At 41.6% G+C, this 20,520-nt stretch overlaps 1 protein-coding gene across 7 annotated transcripts in view; it reads right to left on the bottom strand.

The window, feature by feature from the left end:
- The window catches only part of PANK1 (pantothenate kinase 1), a 110,759-nt gene that overhangs the window by 49,023 nt on the left and 41,216 nt on the right, over positions 1–20,520 (bottom strand). Inside the window, exon 1 of one of the 7 annotated variants that reach the window (XM_059900942.1) lies at positions 17,599–17,617. The exons of 4 other annotated variants lie outside the window; for them this stretch is intronic. Coding sequence is in view for 1 of the 3 variants with exons in the window: in XM_059900936.1 (XP_059756919.1) it covers positions 16,698–17,406 (709 nt within the window). In the remaining 2 variants the exon portion in view is untranslated. Of the gene's footprint in view, positions 1–16,697; positions 17,575–17,598; positions 17,618–20,520 lie in introns of those variants that run through there. 2 more of the 7 variants (XM_059900936.1, XM_059900944.1) reach the window with 2 other exon arrangements.

Here is a 20,520-nt window from a genome sequence, read left to right as displayed (position 1 = left end):
AAGTATCACACCCAGGGTCTAGCACGGTGCCTTGGCCCAAAGGAATAAAAACTGACTAGCCCCTGTGCGACCCACGGGGAGTATTAAATCTCAGCGCTCAAGGTCACCCAGGTCAATACATACCTGATCTCCTTTATGACAACCCAAAGAAGCCACCCTGCAGTCTAAACTTTAATACTTTCTAGCATTTCAATACAACCTGTACTGAATCACATGGGTGATGGAGTCTGGCAGGCGAGAGCACGGCTCTTGGTTCTTCAGAGGGTAGGACCCCAAGGAAAAGTCAAATAAAATAGCTGTCTTTATATATCTAATGAGCTGCCATGTATAAGATAAATTAGATGTACTGTACTGTCAGGGAACACAGGGTAGAAATTATGAGGCAGATTTTGATTTAGTATAAGGAAGGACATTTAAGACCACCCTCCCATAATTTTTATTGAGTGCTGATGTTTTGATGGAAGATTCACCATCCTGCTGACACATACTGAGTTTCAAGCCAACTAAGTCCATCTCTGCCTCTTTCACTCCTGAACTGCCTACATCAGGCTGTAAAGGAGTTGTTTGTCCAGAAGCCCCAGAGGATTTCCAGTAACTGGCACTGCCCAGGCTGGCCTCAGCTCACAGAGGTCCATGCAGGTCCAGACTGTCCTGAGCCTCTATCTGAAGTCCTGTGGCCTCAGATTCAGTGTAGAGTCAAGGCCAGGCACACCAGAAGGTTCACGTGCTGATCTTGAGGGCAAGAAGCACCCAGAAATATCCATTTTATCATCTGCCAGAACAAAGTTTGCTAGGCTGAGGGTCCATCGACAGATGAATGGATAAAGAAGATGTGGCACATATATACAATGCAATATTATTCAGCCATAAAAAGAAACGAAATTGAGTTATTTGTAGTGAGGTGGATGGACCTAGAGTCTGTCATACAGAGTGAAATAAGTCAGAAAGAGAAAAACAAATATGGTATGTTAACACATATATATGGAATCTAAAAAAAAAAAAAAAGGTTATGAAGAACCTAGGGGCAGGACAGGAATAAAGACGCAGATATAGAGAATGGACTTGAGGACATGGGGGGTGGGAAGCGTAAGCTGGGACGAAGTATGAGAGAGTGGCATGGACATATATATACACTACCAAGGGTAAACTAGATAGCTAGTGGGAAGCAGCCGCATAGCACAGGGAGATCAGCTCTGTGCTTTGTGTCCACCTAGAGGCGTTGGATAGGGAGACAAGAGGGAGGAGATATGGGGATATATGTATACGTATAGCTGATTCACTTTGTTATAAAGCAGAAACTAACACAGCATTGTAAAGCAATTATACTCCAATAAAGATGTTAAAAAAATAAATAAAATAAAAAGATAAAATAGAAAAAAAAAACTTAGGCCTAAGAACTAGATGCAGCTGTTCTGAATTCTGAAGCCTTGTTCAACTCATGCAGCTTTTATAAAGGAAAAGTGCTCCCTATCCTAATCTTTCTCCTCTTTTTGGTGCCTATCTGCCTCACTCAAGGGCTGAGATATCAAACAGTAAAGATCAAAGAAAGATACTTCTTGTTTTAAAAATAACTTTGTCCTGACACTAGATTAGCAGTAAAATAAATTACACAGTCTTCTTATTCACCAAGTTACCAACATCACTCTCAGGCAGGGCATGCTTGTACTTGGTCTCAGGAGTTGCAATGGAGCAATCTATGAAAGTGACAATGAGATAAAGACCCGACACACAGGCCATGTGTCCTGCCTCCAGAAACCTCAGAGGGAATTAGGGAAGCTTCCATTCAGGAGGTGATGTCAGATCAGGTTGGAGGATACCCTGAAACCCAGTCCCCAAAGGTTCTCAGTTGGAGCAAGATGAGTTGATGAACATCCTGAGATTTCAGAAAGTTTTGAAAGCTTCTGTGACTAAACAATAGCAAAAATATTAATATTAAATACCCTTTATGAATAGCAGCTAGTATTAATAGTAAAATATTTCTTACTATGCACATATCAGCGTCTAGGCATTCTACTATAGACTTTATCTACATTTTCGACGTTCGATCCTCACGACTGGTAAGGTGGACACCAGTTATTTCTAGTCAACAAAGTGAGCCTCTGAGAAGTTAAGCATCTCAACGGAGGCTACACTGTTAGTAAGTAGTAGAATGAGTCTCTGAATACAGATCTGGTGGCTCCAAAACTCCTTCCACTACAAAACACTACCGATACGTCCTAGGAATCCACTGGGGTCCTGAATCTGGTCCCCTGGCACAGCAGAGTCCAAATCTGAGCTCCGTTTTCCCTAGTCCTGGAGCCCTCACACAGTTTCTTCATCTGCAGAAGGAAGATCATGATGGTACCTGTCTCAGGCTGTTCAGGTTGCTGTCACAGAATACCATAGACTGGGTAGCTTATAAACAACAGAAATTTATTTCTCACAGTCCTGGAATCCGAGATCAAGGCACTGGCAGATTCAGTGTCTGGTGAGAGCCTGATTCCTAGACAGCTGTCTCTTTTTTGCTGTAACCTCTAGAGAACTCTCTGGCCTCATCCTCGTGACCTCATTACCTCCCAAAGGCCCCACTTCTTAATACCATTACCTTGGGGGTTAGGATTACAATATCTGAATTCTGGGGGGACACAAGCATTCAATCTAGAGCAGTACCTATCTCACAGGGTGCTGGGAGTGTTGGATGAGATAATCCATGTAAAGTGTTTAGCTTCCTGGCACAGAGTAAGCGTCTCTAAATGTCGGCTACTGTTACTTCCACAAATACATGAATGAACTTTTTGCCAAAGGTGTACCAATTGCACACACTTATCTCTTCTACAAGTTTTACAGAACGCACTTCCTTTTCGCAAAATAATAGGCTGAATGTGGCATAAAAGAAAGCTGGCTAGCTGGCAACGGAGTTAGACTTGTTTTCAATTCTGGCTCTGCCATTCAGACTTCAGGCAGGTTGCTTCACTTCTCTGGGCCTTTCTTTTCCCATCTGTAAGATGGAGTGTGGGAGTGGTAATCACATGCTTTTGTAAAGACACGTAAAGAGCAATGGGACACATAGTTGTTGCTCAATAATAGCCACACTGATTACTCAGTCAATCAAAGTGACTACCATAAGTACCCACTACTGTCATGAGTCTTTTCACCCTCTTTCCAAACCAAAGAGAAATCTGTTAGAGGCCCAGATCATTATTTTGATGTAACTGCCCCTAAAAATAACATTGCCTTACCCCGTGGAATCATCAGCTGTGTTCAAATACATTCCCAAGGACAAAAAACAGTCCCACACGTACACATGTATGATTAAACAACTCTAAGCACATAAAAGATGTCATAAATTAAGTAATGAGATACCATTACCATTGACAGCTGTACTATCTAGAGAAAAGATCTACTTAGAAATTCTGGGGGGGATCTTTAAGATGGCGGAGGAGTAAGATGTGGAGATCACCTTCTTCCCCACAAATAGATTAGAAATACATCTACATGTGGAACAACTCCTACAGAACAACTAGTGAATGCTGGCAGAAGACCTCAGACTTCCCAAAAGGCAAGAAACTCCCCACGTACCACAGTAGCACAAAAGAAAAAAGAAAAAACAGAGACAAAAGAATAGGGATAGGACCTGCACCTCTGAGAGGGAGCTGTGAAGGAGGAAAAGTTTCCACACACTAGGAAGCCCCTTCACTCGCGGAGACAGAGGGTGGGGGGGTGGAAGCTTCGGAGCCACGGAGGAGAGCGCAGCAACAGGGGTGCGGAGGGCGAAGCGGAGAGATTCCCCCATGGAGGATCGGTGCCAACCAGCACTCACCAGCCCGAGAGGCTTGTCTGCTCACCCGCCAGGACGGGTAGGGGCTGGGAGCTGAGGCTCGGGCTTCGGAGGTCACATCCCAGGGAGAGGACTGGGGTTGGCTGCGGGAACACAGCCTGAAAGGGGCTAGTGCGCCACAGCTAACCAGGAGGGAGTCTGGGAAAAAGTCTAGAACTGCCTAAGAGGCAAGAGACCATTGTTTCGGGGTGCATGAGGAGAGGGGATTCAGAGTACCGCCTAAATGAGCTCCACAGACGGGCACGAGCTGCGGCTATCAGCTCAGACACCAGAGACAGGAATGAGATGATAAGGCTGCTGCTGCCGCCACCAAGAAGCCTGTGAGCAAGCACAGGTCACTATCCACACCTCCCCTTCCAGGAGTCTGGGCAGCCTGCCACTGCCAGGGTCCCGTGATCCAGGGACAACGTCCTGCAAGAACACATGGTGCTCCTCAGGCTGCTGAAACGTCACGCTGGCCTCTGCCACCGCAGGCTTGCCCCGCATTCAGTACCTCTCCCTCCCACGGCCTGAGTGAGTCAGAGCACCAGAATCAGCTGCTACTTTAACCCCGTCCTGTCTGGGAGGGAACAGATGCCCTCAGGCGACCTACACACAGAGGTGGGGCTAATCCAAAGCTGAACCCCAGGAGCTGTGCGAACAAAGAAGAGAAAGGGAAATTTCTCCCAGCAGGCTCAGGAGCAGTGGAATAAATCTCCACAATCAACTTGATGTACCCTACATCTCTGGAATACCTGAATAGACAACGAATCATCCCAAAATTGAGGTGGTGGACTTTGGGAGCAATTGTAACTTGGGGTTTGCTTTCTGCACCTGATTTGTTTCTGGTTTTATGTTTATCTTAGTTTAGTATTTAGAGTTTATTATCATTGGTAGATTTGTTTATTGATTTGGTTGCTCTCTTCCTTTTTTTAAATTAATATATAGATATATTTTTTTTTCCTTTTTATCTTTTTGTGAGTGGGTATGTGTATGCTTCTTTGTGTGATTTTGTCCATACAGCTTTGCTTTTACCATTTGTCCTAGGGTTCTGTCTGTTCGTTTTTTGTTTGTTTGTTTGTATTTTGTATAGTTTTTAGCGCTTGTTATCATTGGTGGACTTGTTTTTTGGTTTGGTTGCTCTCTTCTTTCTGTCTTTCTTTTACTTTATTACTTTTAAATTTTTCTTATTTTTAATATTTTATTTTTTATTTTATTAACTTTCTTTTCTTTCCTTTTCTTTTCTTTTCTTTCTTGCTTTCTTTTTTTCTCCCTTTTCTTCTGAGCCGTGTGGCTGACAGGGTCTTGGTACTCTGGCCGGGTGTCAGGCCTGTGCCTCTGAGGTGGGAGAGCCGAGTTCAGGACATTGGTCCAACAGAGAACTCCCGGCTCCACGTAGTATGAAACAGAGAAAACTCTCCCAGAGATCTCCATCTCAATGCTAAGACCCAGCTCCACTCAATGACCAGCAAGCTACAGTGCTGGACACCCTATGCCAAACAACTAGCAAGACAGGAACACAATCACACCCATTAGCAGAGAGGCTGCCTAAAATCATAATAAGGTCACAGACACCCCAAAACACACCACAGGACATGGTCCTGCACACCAGAAAGATCCAGCATCATCCACCAGAACACAGGCACCAGGCCCCTCCACCAGGAAGCCTACACAACCCACTGAACCAACCTTAGCCACTGGGGGCAGACACCAAAAACAATGGGAAATATGAACCTGCAGGCTGCGAAAAGGAGACCCCAAACATCGTACGTGAAGCAAAATGAGAAGACAGGGAAACACACAGCAGATGAAGGAGCAAGGTAAAAACCCATGAGACCAAATAAATGAAGAGGAAATAGGCAGTCTACCTGAAAAAGAATTCAGAGTAATGATAGTAAAGATGATCCAAAATCTTGGAAATAGAATGGAGAAAATACAAGAAACGTTTAACAAGGACCTAGAAGAACTAAAGAGCAAACAAACAATGATGAACAACACAATAAATGAGATTAAAAATTCTCTAGAAGGAAACAATAGCAGAATAACTGAGGCAGAAAAACGGATAAGTGACCTAGAAGATAAAATAGTGGAAATAACTGCCACAGAGCAGAATAAAGAAAAAAGAATGAAAAGAATTGAGGACAGTCTCAGAGACCTCTGGGACAACATTAAATGCACCAACATTAGAATTATAGGGTTCCTAGAGGAAGAAGAGAAAAAGAATGGGACTGAGAAAATATTTGAAGAGATTATAGCTGAAAACTTCCCTAATATGAGAATGGAAATAGTCAATCAAGCCCAGGAAGTGCAGAGAGTCCCACACAGGATAAATCCAAGGAGAAACACGCCAAGACACATATTAATCAAACTATCAAAAATTAAATGCAAAGAAAAATTATTAAAAGCAGCAAGGGAAAAGCAACAAATAACATACAAGGGAATCCCCATAAGGTTAACAGCTGATCTTTCAGCAGAAACTCTGCAAGCCAGAAGGGAATGGCAGGACATATTTAAAGTGGTGAAAGGGAAAAAGCTACAACCAAGATTACTCTACCAAGCAAGGATCTCATTCAGGTTCGATGGAGAAATTAAAACCTTGACAGACAAGCAAAAGCTAAGAGAATTCAGCACCACCAAACCAGCTTTACAACAAACACTAATGGCACTTCTCTAGGCAGGAAACACAAGAGAAGGAAAAGACGTACAATAACAAACCCAAAACAATTAAGAAAATGATAATGGAAACATACATATTGATAACTACCTTAAATGTAAATGGATTAAATGCTCCAACCAAAAGACATAGACTGGCTGAATAGATACCAAAACAAGACCCGTATATATGCTGTCGACAAGAGACCCACTTCAGACCTTGGAACACATACAGACTGAGAGTGAGGGGATGGAAAAAGATATTCCATGCAAATGGAAATCAAAAGAAAGCTGGAGTAGCAATTCTCATATCAGACAAAATAGACTTTAAAATAAAGACTACTACAAGAGACAAAGAAGGACACTACATAATGATCAAGGGATCAATCCAAGAAAGATATAACAATTGCAAATATTTATGCACCCAACATAGGAGCACCTCAATACATAAGGCAAATGCTGACAGCCATAAAAGGGGAAATCAACAGTAACATAATCGTAGTAGGGGACTTTAACACCCCACTTTCACCAATGGACAGATCATCCAAAATGAAAATAAATAAGGAAACACAAGCTTTGAATGATACATTAGACCAGATGGACTTAATTGATATTTATAGGATATTCCATCCAAAAACAACAGAATACACTTTCTTCTCAAGTGCTCATGGAACATTCTCCAGGATAGATCAGATCTTGGGTCACAAATCAAGCCTTGGTAAATTTAAGAAAATTGAAATTGTATCAAGTACCTTTTCTGACCACAACGCTATGAGACTAGATATCAATTAAAGGAAAAAAATTTGTAAAAAAATACAAACACATGGAGGCTAAACAATACACTACTAAATAACCAAGAGATCACTGAAGAAATCAAAGAGGAAATCAAAAAATACTTAGAAACAAATGACAATGAAAACATGACAACACAAAACCTATGGGATGCAGCAAAAGCAGTTCTAAGAGGGAAGTTTATAGCAATACAATCCTACCTCAAGAAACAAGAAACATCTCAAATAAACAACCTAACCTCACACCTAAAGCAATTAGAGAAAGAAGAACAAAAAAACCCCAAAGTTAGCAGAAGGAAAGAAATCATAAAGATCAGATCAGAAGTAAATGAAAAAGAAATGAAGGAAACAATAGCAAAGATCAATAAAACTAAAAGCTGGTTCTTTGAGAAGATAAACAAAATTGATAAACCATTAGCCAGACTCATCAAGAACAAAAAGGGAAAAGACTCAAATCAATAGAATTAGAAATGAAAAAGGAGAAGTAACAACTGACACTGCAGAAATACAAAGGATCATGCAAGATGACTACAAGCAACTATCTGCCAATAAAATGGACAACATGGAAGAAATGGACAAATTCTTAGAAAAGCACAACCTGCCGAGACTGAGCCAGGAAGAAATAGAAAATATAAACACACCAGTCACAAGCACTGAAATTGAAACTGTGATTAAAAATCTTCCAACAAACAAAAGCCCAGGACCAGATGGCTTCACAGGTGAATTCTATCAAACATTTAGAGAAGAGCTAACACCTGTCCTTCTCAAACTCTTCCAAAATATTGCAGAGGGAGGAACACTCCCCAACTCATTCTACAAGGCTACCATCACCCTGATACCAAAACCAGACAAAGATGTCACAAAGAAAGAAAACTACAGGCCAATACCACTGATGAACATAGATGCAAAAATCCTCAACAAAATACTAGCAAACAGAATCCAATAGCACATTAAAAGGATCATACACTATGATCAAGTGGGGTTTATCCCAGGAATGCAAGGATTCTTCAATATATGCAATATGCAAATCAATCAATGTGATAAACCATAATAACAAATTAAAGAATAAAAACCACATGATCATCTCAATAGATGCAGAAAAAGCTTTTGACAAAATTCAACACCCATTTATGATAAAAACCCTCCAGAAAGTAGGCATAGAGGGAACTTACCTCAACATAATAAAGGCCATATATGACAAACCCACAGCCAACATCACTCTCAATGGTGAAAAACTGAAATCATTTCCTCTAAGATCAGGAACAAGACAAGGTTGTTCACTCTCACCACTATTATTCAACATAGTTTTGGAAGTTTTAGCCACAGCAATCAGAGAAGAAAAAGAAATAAAAGGAATCCAAATAAGAAAAGAAGAAGTAAAGCTGTCACTGTTTGCGGATGACATGATACTATACATAGAGAATCCTAAAGATGGTACCAGAAAACTACTAGAGCTAATCAATGAATTTGGTAAAGTAGGATACAAAATTAATGCATAGAAATCTCTTGCATTCCTATACACTAATGACGAAAAATCTGAAAGAGAAATTAAGGAAATACTCCCTTTTATTGGGAGTATTGCAACAAAAAGAATAAAACACCTAGGAATAAACCTACCTAAGGAGAAAAAAGACCTGTATGCAGAAAACTATAAGACACTGATGAAAGAAATTAAAGATGATACAAACAGATGGAGAGATATACCATGTTCTTGGATTAGAAGAATCAACATTGTGAAAATGACTATATTACCCAAAGCAATCTACAGATTCAATGCAATCCCTATCAAACTACCACTGGCATTTTTCAAAGAACTAGAACAAAAAGTTTCACAGTTTGTATGGAACGCAAAAGACCCCAAATAGCAAAGGCAATCTTGAGAAAGAAAAATGGAGCTGGAGGAATCAGGCTCCCTGACTTCAGACTATACTACGAAGCTACAGTAATCAAGACAGTATGGTACTGGCACAAAAACAGAAATATAGATCAATGGAACAGGATAGAAAGCCCAGAGATAAACCCACGCATATATGTTCACCTTATTTTTGATAAAGGAAGAAAGAATATACAATGGAGAAAAGACAGCCTCTTCAGCTACATGTAAAAGAATGAAATTAGAACACTCCCTAACACCATACACAAAAATAAACTCAAAATGGATTAAAGACCTAAATGTAAGGCCAGACACTTTAAAACTCTTAGAGGAAAACATAGGCAGAACACTCTATGACACAAATCATAGCAAGATCCTTCTTGACACACCTCCTAGAGAAATGGAAATACAAACAAAAATAAACAAATGGGACCTAATGAAACTTAAAAGCTTTTGCACAGCAAAGGAAACCATAAACAAGACAAAAAGACAACCCCCAGAATGGGAGAAAATATTTGCAAATGAAGCAACTGACAAAGGATTCATCTCCAAAATTTACAAGCAGCTCATGCAGCTCAATATCAAAAAAACAAACAACTCAATCCAAAAATGGGCAGAAGACCTAAATAGACATTTTTACAAAGAAGTTATACAGATTGCCAACAAACACATAAAAGGATGCTCAACATCACTAATCATTAGAGAAATGCAAATCAAAACTACAATGAGGTATCACCTCACACCAGTCAGAATGGCCATCATCAAAAAATCTACCAACAATAAATGCTGGAGAGGGTGTGGAGAAAAGGGAACCCTCTTGCACTGTTGGTGGGAATGTAAATTGATACAGCCACTATGGAGAACAGTATGGAGGTTCCTTAAAAAACTAAAAATAGAACTACCATAGGACCCAAGAATCACACTAGTGGGCATATACCCTGAGAAAACCATAATTCAAAAAGAGTCATGTACCACAATGTTCATTGCAGCTCTATTTACAATAGCCAGGACATGGAAGCAATCTAGGTGTCCACTGACAGATGAATGGATAAAGGAGATGTGGCACATATATACAATGGAATATTACTCAGCCATAAAAAGAAACAAAACTGAGTTATTTGTAGTGAGGTGGGTGGACCTAGAGTCTGTCATACAGAGTGAAGTAAGTCAGAAAGAGAAAAACAAATACCGTTTGCTAACACATATATATGGAATCATAAAAAAAAAAAAAAGGTTCTGAAGAACCTAGAGGCAGGACAGGAATAAAGACACAGACGTAGAGAGTGGACTTGAGGACACAGGGAGGGGGAAGGGTAAGCTGGGACGAAGTGAGAGTGTGGCATGGACATATATACACTACCAAATGTAAAATAGCTAGCTAGTAGGAAGCAGCCGCATAGCACAGGGAGATCAGCTCGGTGCTTTGTGACCACCTAGAGGGGTGGGATAGGGAGGGTGGGAGGGAGATGCAAGAGGGAGGAGATATGCGGATATATGTATATGTATAGCTGATTCTCTTTGTTATAAAGCAGAAACTAACACACCATTGTAAAGGAATTATACTCCAATAAAGATGTTAAAAAAAAATAAAGAAATTCTGTGTGCCCTATCTGATTCAGTATATTGTCATCCCAAGGTGAACACTGGCCTACATAGTAAAGCTAAAGCACATAATTAAATATAATGGAAGTCAAACCTTGATTGATTTTCATGGTAATTGGTTTGTATTAAAACATACACACACACTATTAAAAGTCAGGCTATCAGACAGATAAAAAAAACCAACCCCAAACCTGTTAATTAAAACCAGTTCTCTTTGTTTCCCTACCAATTCTGTCTCCAAACACCAGGCTGGCGTTTGTTTTATTTACTTGTTGAATGTCCCACATGTTAAAAAGTAACAGTACTTTTTCCATCTTTCCTTACTATGCCAAACAAAATACGTTTTGTATTAACGTTGAAATTCACTTACTGGCCTTTTGGGGAAAAGTGGTGTTCATGTCCCTAATAAATCCTGATACCTGACTTAACCACTTCGACACTGAACACTTGGGCCCTTAAATTCTTAAATCTTCAGTTCAGATGTGCATTGTACAATTCCTAACTTCATCGACAAACTTAGAAATCTGACCACATCCTAGAAGGGAGCAATCTAGAATGTGCCCTCGCTTTCCATTTTAGTCTTTTGTTGTCGATTTGCAAACCTCCTTGTCCATCTAGAAGTTCTGATTGTTTTTAAAAATGCATATATATTCACACTCTATGCAGATACAACCAGAAAATTCTACCTGTTTATCTTTTTATCCTGGGTTTTCTAATTAGCCTGACTCAGAAGTAGGGGAAATTCTAAGTGCCAAAGGTAAATATCCCAATATTTAGAAAAGTGGAGCCTTACACTTTGACAGTGGTGGCTAGCTAAAACTGTTAACAGGTTAGGGTCTCTTCAGTTTGTACCCACGAATGTGTTACATGCATAAGGAACTCTCACCCATCTTCTGCTAGTGTTCGATCTGGAGAATCTCAGAATTCGGAATTTCCACCAGGAGGCTGCAGGCACTGATCCAGCCCTTATTCGTGCCTGTTGCCACACACTGGGAAGGAAGAGCGCAGCTCACATCCTTGAGTCTTCTGATGGTACTCAGATATTTACCTTTCTGCAGCATAGTGTTTGCTGGCTCAAACAATTACATCCTTTGCATTTTTCTCCTCTCTTCACTAGTGTGGCTTGTTTCCAAGTATCCTTAGAGTCTAAAATATCCAGGTATGGAAACAACCTAAGTGTCCGCTGATGGATGAATGAATAAAGTGTGGCATATGTGTACACAATAGAATATTATTCAGCTATGAGAAAGAAGGAAATCCTGCCATTTACAATAACATGGATGAAGCTGGAGGGCATTATGCTAAGTGAAATAAGCCAGACAGAGAAAGACAAGTAGTGTGTGGTATCATTTATATATGGAAACTTTAAAAAAAAAAGTGGAACTCATAGAAACAGAGTCAAATAACAATGGTTGCCAGGGATTGGGGTGGTGGTAGTGAGGGAAATAGGGAGAGCCCAGTAAAAGGGTACAAACTTTCAGTTATAAGATGAATAAGGTCTGAGGATTTAATGTAAACACAGTAACTATAGTTGATAACATTGTATTGTATAACTGAAATTTGCTAAGAAAGCAGAATTAAGTGTTTTCATAAAAAAATAAATATATGAGGTGATGGATGTATTTCTTAACTTGATGATGGGAATCCTGTCACAATGCATGCATATATCAAATCATCATGTTCTACACTTTAAATATATTGCAATTTTAAATGTCAATTATACCTCAATAAAGCTGAAAAAAGAAAATAAATAAACGAATAAAATATCCAGGATTTCAAGGCAACAGCTATATACTCCTTTGTGCCATTTCTGTTCCTTCTCCAAAAAGTATATATTCACCAATTTCATCAAAAATAAAGAGTTATGTACAAAGTTGTTGCTGCAGAACTGTTTATGATGTTTAGAGACTCTAGCTGCAGCCTAAAGCTATGAGAGACAGGTTAAATAAATTATGGTATATCTATATAATGGAACATTGGGAATATAATACAACCATTACAAATGATGCTTTAATGCTGGAAGAAAATGCTTTTGCTAAAATTTTTAAATAAAAAAGGATAAATTGGGAGTTTGGGACTGACATATACACACTACTATATTTAAAATAGATAATCACCAAGGACCTACTGTATAGCATAAGGAATTCTGCTCAATATTCTGTAATAATCTAAATGGGAAAAGAATTTGAAAAAGAATAGATATATGTATATGTATAACTGAATCACTTTGCTGTACACCTGAAACTAATACAACATTGTAAATCAAATACAGTCCAATAAAAAAAAGTTATCAAAATCTTATCTTAGTGTGATCCAAAATCACCTTTAGCACATTTTAAACAGTCATTTTCTCTGAGTGATGGTGCTGTGAGTACTTTTTCCTGCTTTTTTCCTCCATTTTTGTATTACCCGATATTTTGGGGGGGAAGGGGGGGAAAAGGTAATTGTGGGGCTAGGAGTGTCATAGCTAATCAAATAAAACTTTGTGGTCTTTCTTATTGTAGCGCCCCCCCCCCCCTTTTTAAGTAAGGAAGTCATTCTGAGGTGTCTCTGCCAGCTCAGTCGTCTTGTCCTGTGGGTTAGTGGTGAACAGTGTTCTGTATGGCGGTGATGACAGCTGGCATTTACTGAATAACTGCTATGTGCCAAGCAGGAATCTAACTTCTTTACATACACATTATCTTATTTAATCCTCACATCAACCTGATGAGGTTGTATGATTAGCTCCATCTTACCAACACTGAAACTGCAGCATAGAGGTTAAATAAATGGCCCCAGGTCATCCAGCTGCAATTCAAACTCAAGCCCTCCAGAGTTTGAATAACTACACCATTTACAAACATTAGGCTCTTGGCATTTTACTAGGACTATCATTAGTTTAGAAATATTTGGTGTATGAGCTGACTCCGTAAGGAGTCAGCTACTTATGTATGCTTCAAAAAAATCAGAGCACCAAGGAGCATGCAAAAGGAATCTCCCTATAGAGACCTCATGGAAACTCCACTGAAGGACTTTCGCCATCGTCTGTCATACAGATGGAAATGGCTACTTCAATGAGGTGGTGATGATGTCACCTGTACCTTTTTCATCAACATCAATCAAATACTCAAATATCTGTACCCAAGTTGCACGGCATATGATAAAAACTACCGTCTATAATAAGACTTCCAACTTAATTGCGTAGAAAAGACCAATAACATACATGGAACAATCAGCACAAGGCAAAAATAAAAACTTTTAAAATAATAATAATAAAATGCTAAGCCATGTGGCAGACTGGATAACTAGCGCAGAAGTCATGTAGAAAGAACCGTCAGCTCTGAAGTATCTTAGAATCTGAAGGTACAGTATAACAAACAATACTTGAAGATCATCTAGCCGACTCCAGCATTCCAAGAGGAGAGCTAACTTGGCTGAGGTCACCCAGTTGCTAAAGTAACCAAGAAAGCTTGAAGAAGCAGTTAAGTCTTGGAAAAGCTTTCCAAGGATAAGCACAGTGAGTGAGGTGATCTTTTGATAAAAAGAGTGGACAAGATTTCCTGATTTAGCAAAATCAACCTGCCACTATTCTGATTTTTAGATTACAAGATTGTGAATAGTCCTTGCACTGAGGGATCAGATTTAAAATTTTTAAATAATCAAAAACTACTGAATTGTTTGTTTCATTCCATTCATTGTTTTTAAACATGAAGTATTTTAATGTTTATTGCACTCTACCCAAAATATTAGCAAATAGAAACACACCTACTCACATATGCAATCCAGGTGCCTATCTGAGAGAAGTGATATCTGGCTGCCCTAAAACACCTCTGGTTTGGACAGAAGCAGGAGTCTGAAGTTGCAAACTGTAAGTAGGAATTAATTATTCGTCCAGCTTTGATGCTTTTATCAACCACATACTCAAATTTCATTTAAAGCATGTAAATACTCTTTGTAATAATTGCTTATGTAAAAATCTATCAGTCATCAGAAAATAGGGATGTGCTTGAGTCTAAGTAGATTTGTCTTAGATTACCTAAATATCAACTGATTGGGCAGTATTTTTTTTCTTTTTTTTTGTAAAAAGATACTTGAATGCTAATAGGCAAGGTATAAAGATACTACATTAAGCCTAGTTTTAACTAAGAGATTTTGGTAGTCAACACAGCAGATGTGGCTCAGAACATGTAAAATTTATTTCAGAAATGTTTGTTCAAATTTGAGAAAAAAAAACATGATAGGATAATGAAAAGTCAATTTTGATGAATTCTTTTTAGAAGTTGATAAATAAGTATGATCGCTAAACTTAAAATAACTATCGTTTTCATTAAAAAAAAATACAAAACTAATACCTGACAAAGCACACAGGCATAAAGTTATACTTTCTTGTATTCTAGAATAATACCTCCTGTGGATTTGCAAGCAAAAGTTAAGGCTCAAGGTTATTTTTTCTCTGCCTTCATGCTATTGTTAAGAGAGTGTATTTTCAATTCCTCAAAAATTATTTCAAGAGGTATTATACACTCAAACACAGACCATTTAAGCTAGCAATACTAAATACTCAAAGCAGTTCTCTTTCGTTATATTTTAGCTATTTACATTGTGAATTCTCATACAGTTTGTTAATGTAAAATCAGAGAAATAACTAAAATGTGGCTTCAAAAGAAGTAAAACAGGTTAATAAATCATTAGGAATCAATGCTAAATCCATAAAGAATGTCATTTTCTAACAAGACTCAAAAACAAAAACAGAAATTCAGGTGTTAGTTGCCTTCCTTACAACCGTAGCCAATCTGCTGTATGGGTTCAAAGTTCCCGACAAGACGTTAACTTTCAACCGAAACATTTCAGACCTACAAAACACAAGTATCAGAGTTACCGCGTCCCACAGTCGAGTTAAAACGCTTTCCAAAGTCTCAGAGACTTTAACTGAATGCAGAAAAGCTAAGAGTCTAAGTTGATAAACAGAAACAGAAAAAAGTGAAGCTGTCTGCCAAATATCAAGCTCTTACAGACGAATCCAAAGCATATCTAGCAATTTCCCTATGTGAAACAGAAAAACCTATATGCAAAAGGTGCATGTTTGAATGCAATCACTTATTAGCATGCATTCTACTTACTTTGCTTTCTGCCATTTATAAGCTTCATTAAGGAGACCCAGAAAGAGGTAACAAATTGCATTAAGTTCAGCTCGGATAAGAAAAACCTGTTGTAAACTCGATCTACAATTTGCATCTCAGAATTTCCAGCGGGGAAGGGACTCTTCACAAACTTACATATATACAAGCTTTAGATTGTGAAATAACGCATTTCAGCATTCTGCACTGTACATTACTATTAGAAACCTCAACTCCACCTCCCAACTCCCCGAAAAAAATTCACCTCCAATCTTCATTGGTCCACATAGTTCCGGCCCACATGGTATCAGTGGGTGTGTCCCTCCCAACAGGTCCTCTCATTGGCTGCGAGGAAACAGCGTTTAATAGGCTGTGATTTTCCGGGGCTGTCAAACTCCACGCCTCCAGACCTCGCGCTTGCGAATAGGCCCAGGGAGCTGGCGGCTTCTCTGCGATTCAAAGGGCAAGCTGACTGCCTGAGCGCCAACCCGAGCTCTCATAAGGGAAAGGGGAGAGAAGAACGAGGGCAACTCAGGCTCTCCACCCACCGCTGCTCTAACTCTACTCCCGGACCCCACCAAATGTTGACACACGTGCATTTCCCCACCGACAAATTACTAAGGTGGCCAGTGCGTTTGCCTTCCATAGAGCCGTGACCTGAGGAGCAGCTCAGACTCCGAGTCCAATCGGCCTATTCTACAGATGGAAGCAAGCAAGGGTCAGGCTTAGGCAACGATCTGTAGTGCTTGCGCCCCCTCAGATCCGTCCGCCGACGGCGGGCGCTGGTGTGCACGACGCGCGCTTCGGTGCCTGGCCCGCCGCTCCCGGGTGCCAGACCCCGCGCTGCGCCTGCCTGGCGCCCGCGCTCCCCTCCCGGAGGGACTTACGCGGCCTGTTCTTCCTCCCCGAGTCCATCCTCCTCCGCAGCCGGCATTTCTTGGCCGGGGAGTCGTGCTGAGGGGGCGGCGGCTGTGGCTGGAGCTCTGGCTGGAGCGGGAGGCGCGGGGGCGCCGCGTCGCCGCCTCCCGGGAGGCTCCGGCTGCAGAGGCGCGGCGGCTGGATGGGCGGCGGGTGGAAGCCGTTGTGCAGCAGCCCGTTCACGGCTGCAGCGCCGGCGCCGGCGGGAGTCCCCGGGGCATGCGGGGCCGAGCGCTCCGGCTGCCCGCCGTGGTCGCCCATTCCAGGGGCTGGTGGGGCGGCGCGCGGGGCCCGGCTCAGACGGCCTCGCTGGAGGTCATTCTCGGGCGTCTTTATTTCCCCGGATCCTCCTTGCGGCTTCCGATTCAACAGCCGCAGAGCCGGCGCCGGGGGATGGCGAGCCGGGCGCTCCTCCCCTCCTCCCGCCGGCGCTCCAACCTCCTCCACGCCCTGCCCCCCGCGCTCCGGCCCCCCGGCGCCGGCCTGGAGCATGCCCACTCCCGGCGCGGAACTGGGGATACCAGCGCACCCCCAGCCGGGGCCCCGGCAGCCCGCCTTCCCCGGATCCCCCAGCCGCGCGACTTCAAACGCGGCTTCCTCGCCTCCCAGACCTGTCCCCGCTACTGAGCATGCCCAGTCCTGCCCGCCACCGCCGCCGCCACCGCCGAGCTTCAACATGGGGACTGAAGTTCTCTGGCTTTGCAAAGAAGAGATGGGCGGGTTAGGCTTTGTATGGCGGAACGAGCCGAGAGGGGACTGGGCGAGGCCGGCGCGAGAGGAACGAGCAGCTTCGGGAGGAATGTGGGGTGAAGACAAGAAATATTTGTAGAGGTTTGGGTTTGCTAATCCTGTCCCCAGTGAGCTAGATACCTCTGCAAGGTCATTCACGTCGTGCACTCCTCCCCGAAACCTTTCTGAGTGTGTGTGTGTGTGTGTGTGTGTGTGTGTGTGTGTGTTCAGTGAAGTGACCAAACTACTCACAGGCCTGAGGGGAAGGAGAACGATTATTTATAGAAAGGTAGGCGGATTTGGAGAGGGAGAGGAGTGTAATTTCTTTGCTGGCACACACAGACACCATGTGGCCTCGTGGAGTTGTCTTTTGCAGGGAGGAAACCTAGGAATTCAGTGTAAGGACAGTGAAGGTCACAGATGTAGGCGGGATTAACCGGTGCTGGAAGAGACCAAGTAAACAGAAGCAGTCCCAAGCTATAAAAAGCACTTTCCTCACCCAGAAAGGACGTTTAAGAGACAATGTCACTCTATTTATAGAGTAAGGAGTTGCCTGTGTTTTAAGAAGGGAAGGCAGCATCACAGGGTAGACAACCCCATAGGCTCTGGAGTCAGAGCTGGGTTCAAATTCCAACTCAGCCCCTGATCAAACCAAGAGAAAGTCATTGCTCAAGTTAACACACCTGGCGACAGGGAACAGGACTGGACACGCTCAGTGGGCAGGACAAATTTGGGTGGTGAGGACCTTCCTAAAGCTGTGTAATCCCGTGAGGCCTCAGCTTTTGAATCTAACTAGGAGCTGTCATGAGAAATCTATCTGAAAGTACCTGGTACAGTCTTGGCACACAGTTAAATGCCCACAAAAGGTGGTTATCTTTATTACACTGTTATTATTAGCAGATCCCCCTTCATTTCCAACAAGGGGAACAAACCATACTCACAGCCATATTTACCATGTAACTTATTGTGTGTGATGTTCTCCATCATCTGTATTTACTTAATCTACATAGGAGTCAGAGGCCTCGGCGCATTCAGCAGCAGCCAGGGCCTGCACCTTGATCGGAATTCCTTCCAGCAGAGCCTGACCTAGAATCAGAGCTTTAGAACCCATGACCACTTGAGTGCTTTGGTCCATTCACACATTTTTTCAGATAAGGAAACGGAGCCACAGGGGGATGGCTGAGGTTATTAAGAACAAAGCTAAGAATAAACCTTAATTCTCCTATTTTTGCTTCCCTGACCTTATTATACTTTTGAAGACATGGAGATAAACCTAGGTGATGTGGCCCCTGCCTCCCTCCCCTGCCTCGTCTTGAGCTCCTGATGCTTCCTCTACAGAGAAGCCTTTCAGTTCCTCAGACACACGAATATCCCTTTGCATCTGCTGTTTCCCTTGCCTGTTCCCAGACCTCTTTGTCTACTAGATTCCAACTCAATCCTCAGATCTCTGCTTCAACTGCTTATATTTCAAGTAATCTTCCCTGACCCTTAGGACAAGATTAGGGCTCTCTCCTCCTACACTTGACCTTCATGACTCTATCAGTCTGCAATGCTACAATGGGGGTAATCATAGAACATCACTGAGTTGTTACAGTGATGAAATGAATATATATGTAAAGTGTCCAGCACATCATAGGTGCTATGAAAAACTTAGATATTATTTGATTGTCTCCCTCCACTACACTGTAATCTCCATTAAGGCAGATGACTCTCATTTATCATTGTATCCCTAGGAAGCTCTTGGTAATCATCTGTGACTGAATAAATGACTTAGGTGATATTTCACCCAGGGTGTCTCTCACTTTCTACTGCAAATTTGCTAAAAAAAACAAAACAACAACAACAAAAATCTCCATTGTTACACCTTAATATTCAAATATAAAGTTTTCAAATTCCTACATAATTTAAGCTGAGTAGTTTAGGAAGCACTATACATCAGAAATGCAAATAGAAGATTTAGCAATGCAGTATCTCCAAGGACATATTCTCTCCAGCTTGATTCCCAGGCATGGTGAGGAAGGCCTGAGCCAGGTGGCTCAGACCCAGGTAGGGCAGAAGTACTGGTTTGGGGACAGAAAGTCCTGCACCAGCTTCCTTTCTCTCATCCTCATCAGGCTGGTGACCTGGATCAGTTACACCCTGCATGTGGTAGAGAAGAAGCCAGGAGGCATCTCACAGGTTTATGGGGGCGGGGGGTAGTTTTGGAGGTGTAATTTTGAGGCATGAGCTATCATGTGCTCCAGCAGGGGAGTTGAACAAATAATGTTTGGAAGAGAGGGAGGGAGGAGAGTGCCACAAGGCACTCTCTCCCTCTGTTCATTTTTTAATTTACTAATCATTTATTAAGCATGTACTATACTGTAGGCAGTGAAACAAATGCAGGGAGTACAAAGCCAAAATAAATGCCTTTGTTGTCCTCTAGGGGCTTACAATTCAGAGAGAGAGGGAGAGGAAAGTCAATGGTTCTCCATCATAAGAATAACCTAGGGAGCTTTTTCCTTTTAAACTTTCTGCTGAAAATAACATACATACAGAAATGTACACATACCCTAAGGGTAGAGCTCAGTGAATTTTGCACAAATGAACACCCTGTGTAGCCAGCACCTGATCAACAAACAGGACATGACCAGTAACCTAGGAGAATTTTTAAGAGCCAATTTTGGGCCGAGGTTCATAGACCTTCAGTAGGTTTGGAACACAGGAGTCTGCATGGTGATGATGGTGATGATGATGATAAATATTTTTTAAATTAAAGAAACAAAACACTAATAGTAACTTTTTAAAAAACAGGATTAAAAAAAAAAAATGCAGATGGTCCTTCCTTGGAGCAACAATGAATGAAACAAAGTATGTCACCAATGCCATGGAAGGGAACTCCAGAGGACTCCAGAGAGTGAGCAGTGATGGAATAGGAGGACAGAGGAGGAAGATGGTGCTGAGACGGATGTTAAGACACGCTTCAGGGAGGAAATGATCCGTAAACTGAATTTTGAACAATAACGGGATTTCATCATGGAAGGTGGAAGGAATTCCATTCAGAACTGAGGGAGAGGAGACTCTGCC

Source organism: Balaenoptera ricei, chromosome 16 (assembly GCF_028023285.1).
Source record: "Balaenoptera ricei isolate mBalRic1 chromosome 16, mBalRic1.hap2, whole genome shotgun sequence".
Taxonomy (NCBI): domain Eukaryota; kingdom Metazoa; phylum Chordata; class Mammalia; order Artiodactyla; family Balaenopteridae; genus Balaenoptera; species Balaenoptera ricei.
This window is presented reverse-complemented; position numbering and strand designations above follow the sequence as displayed.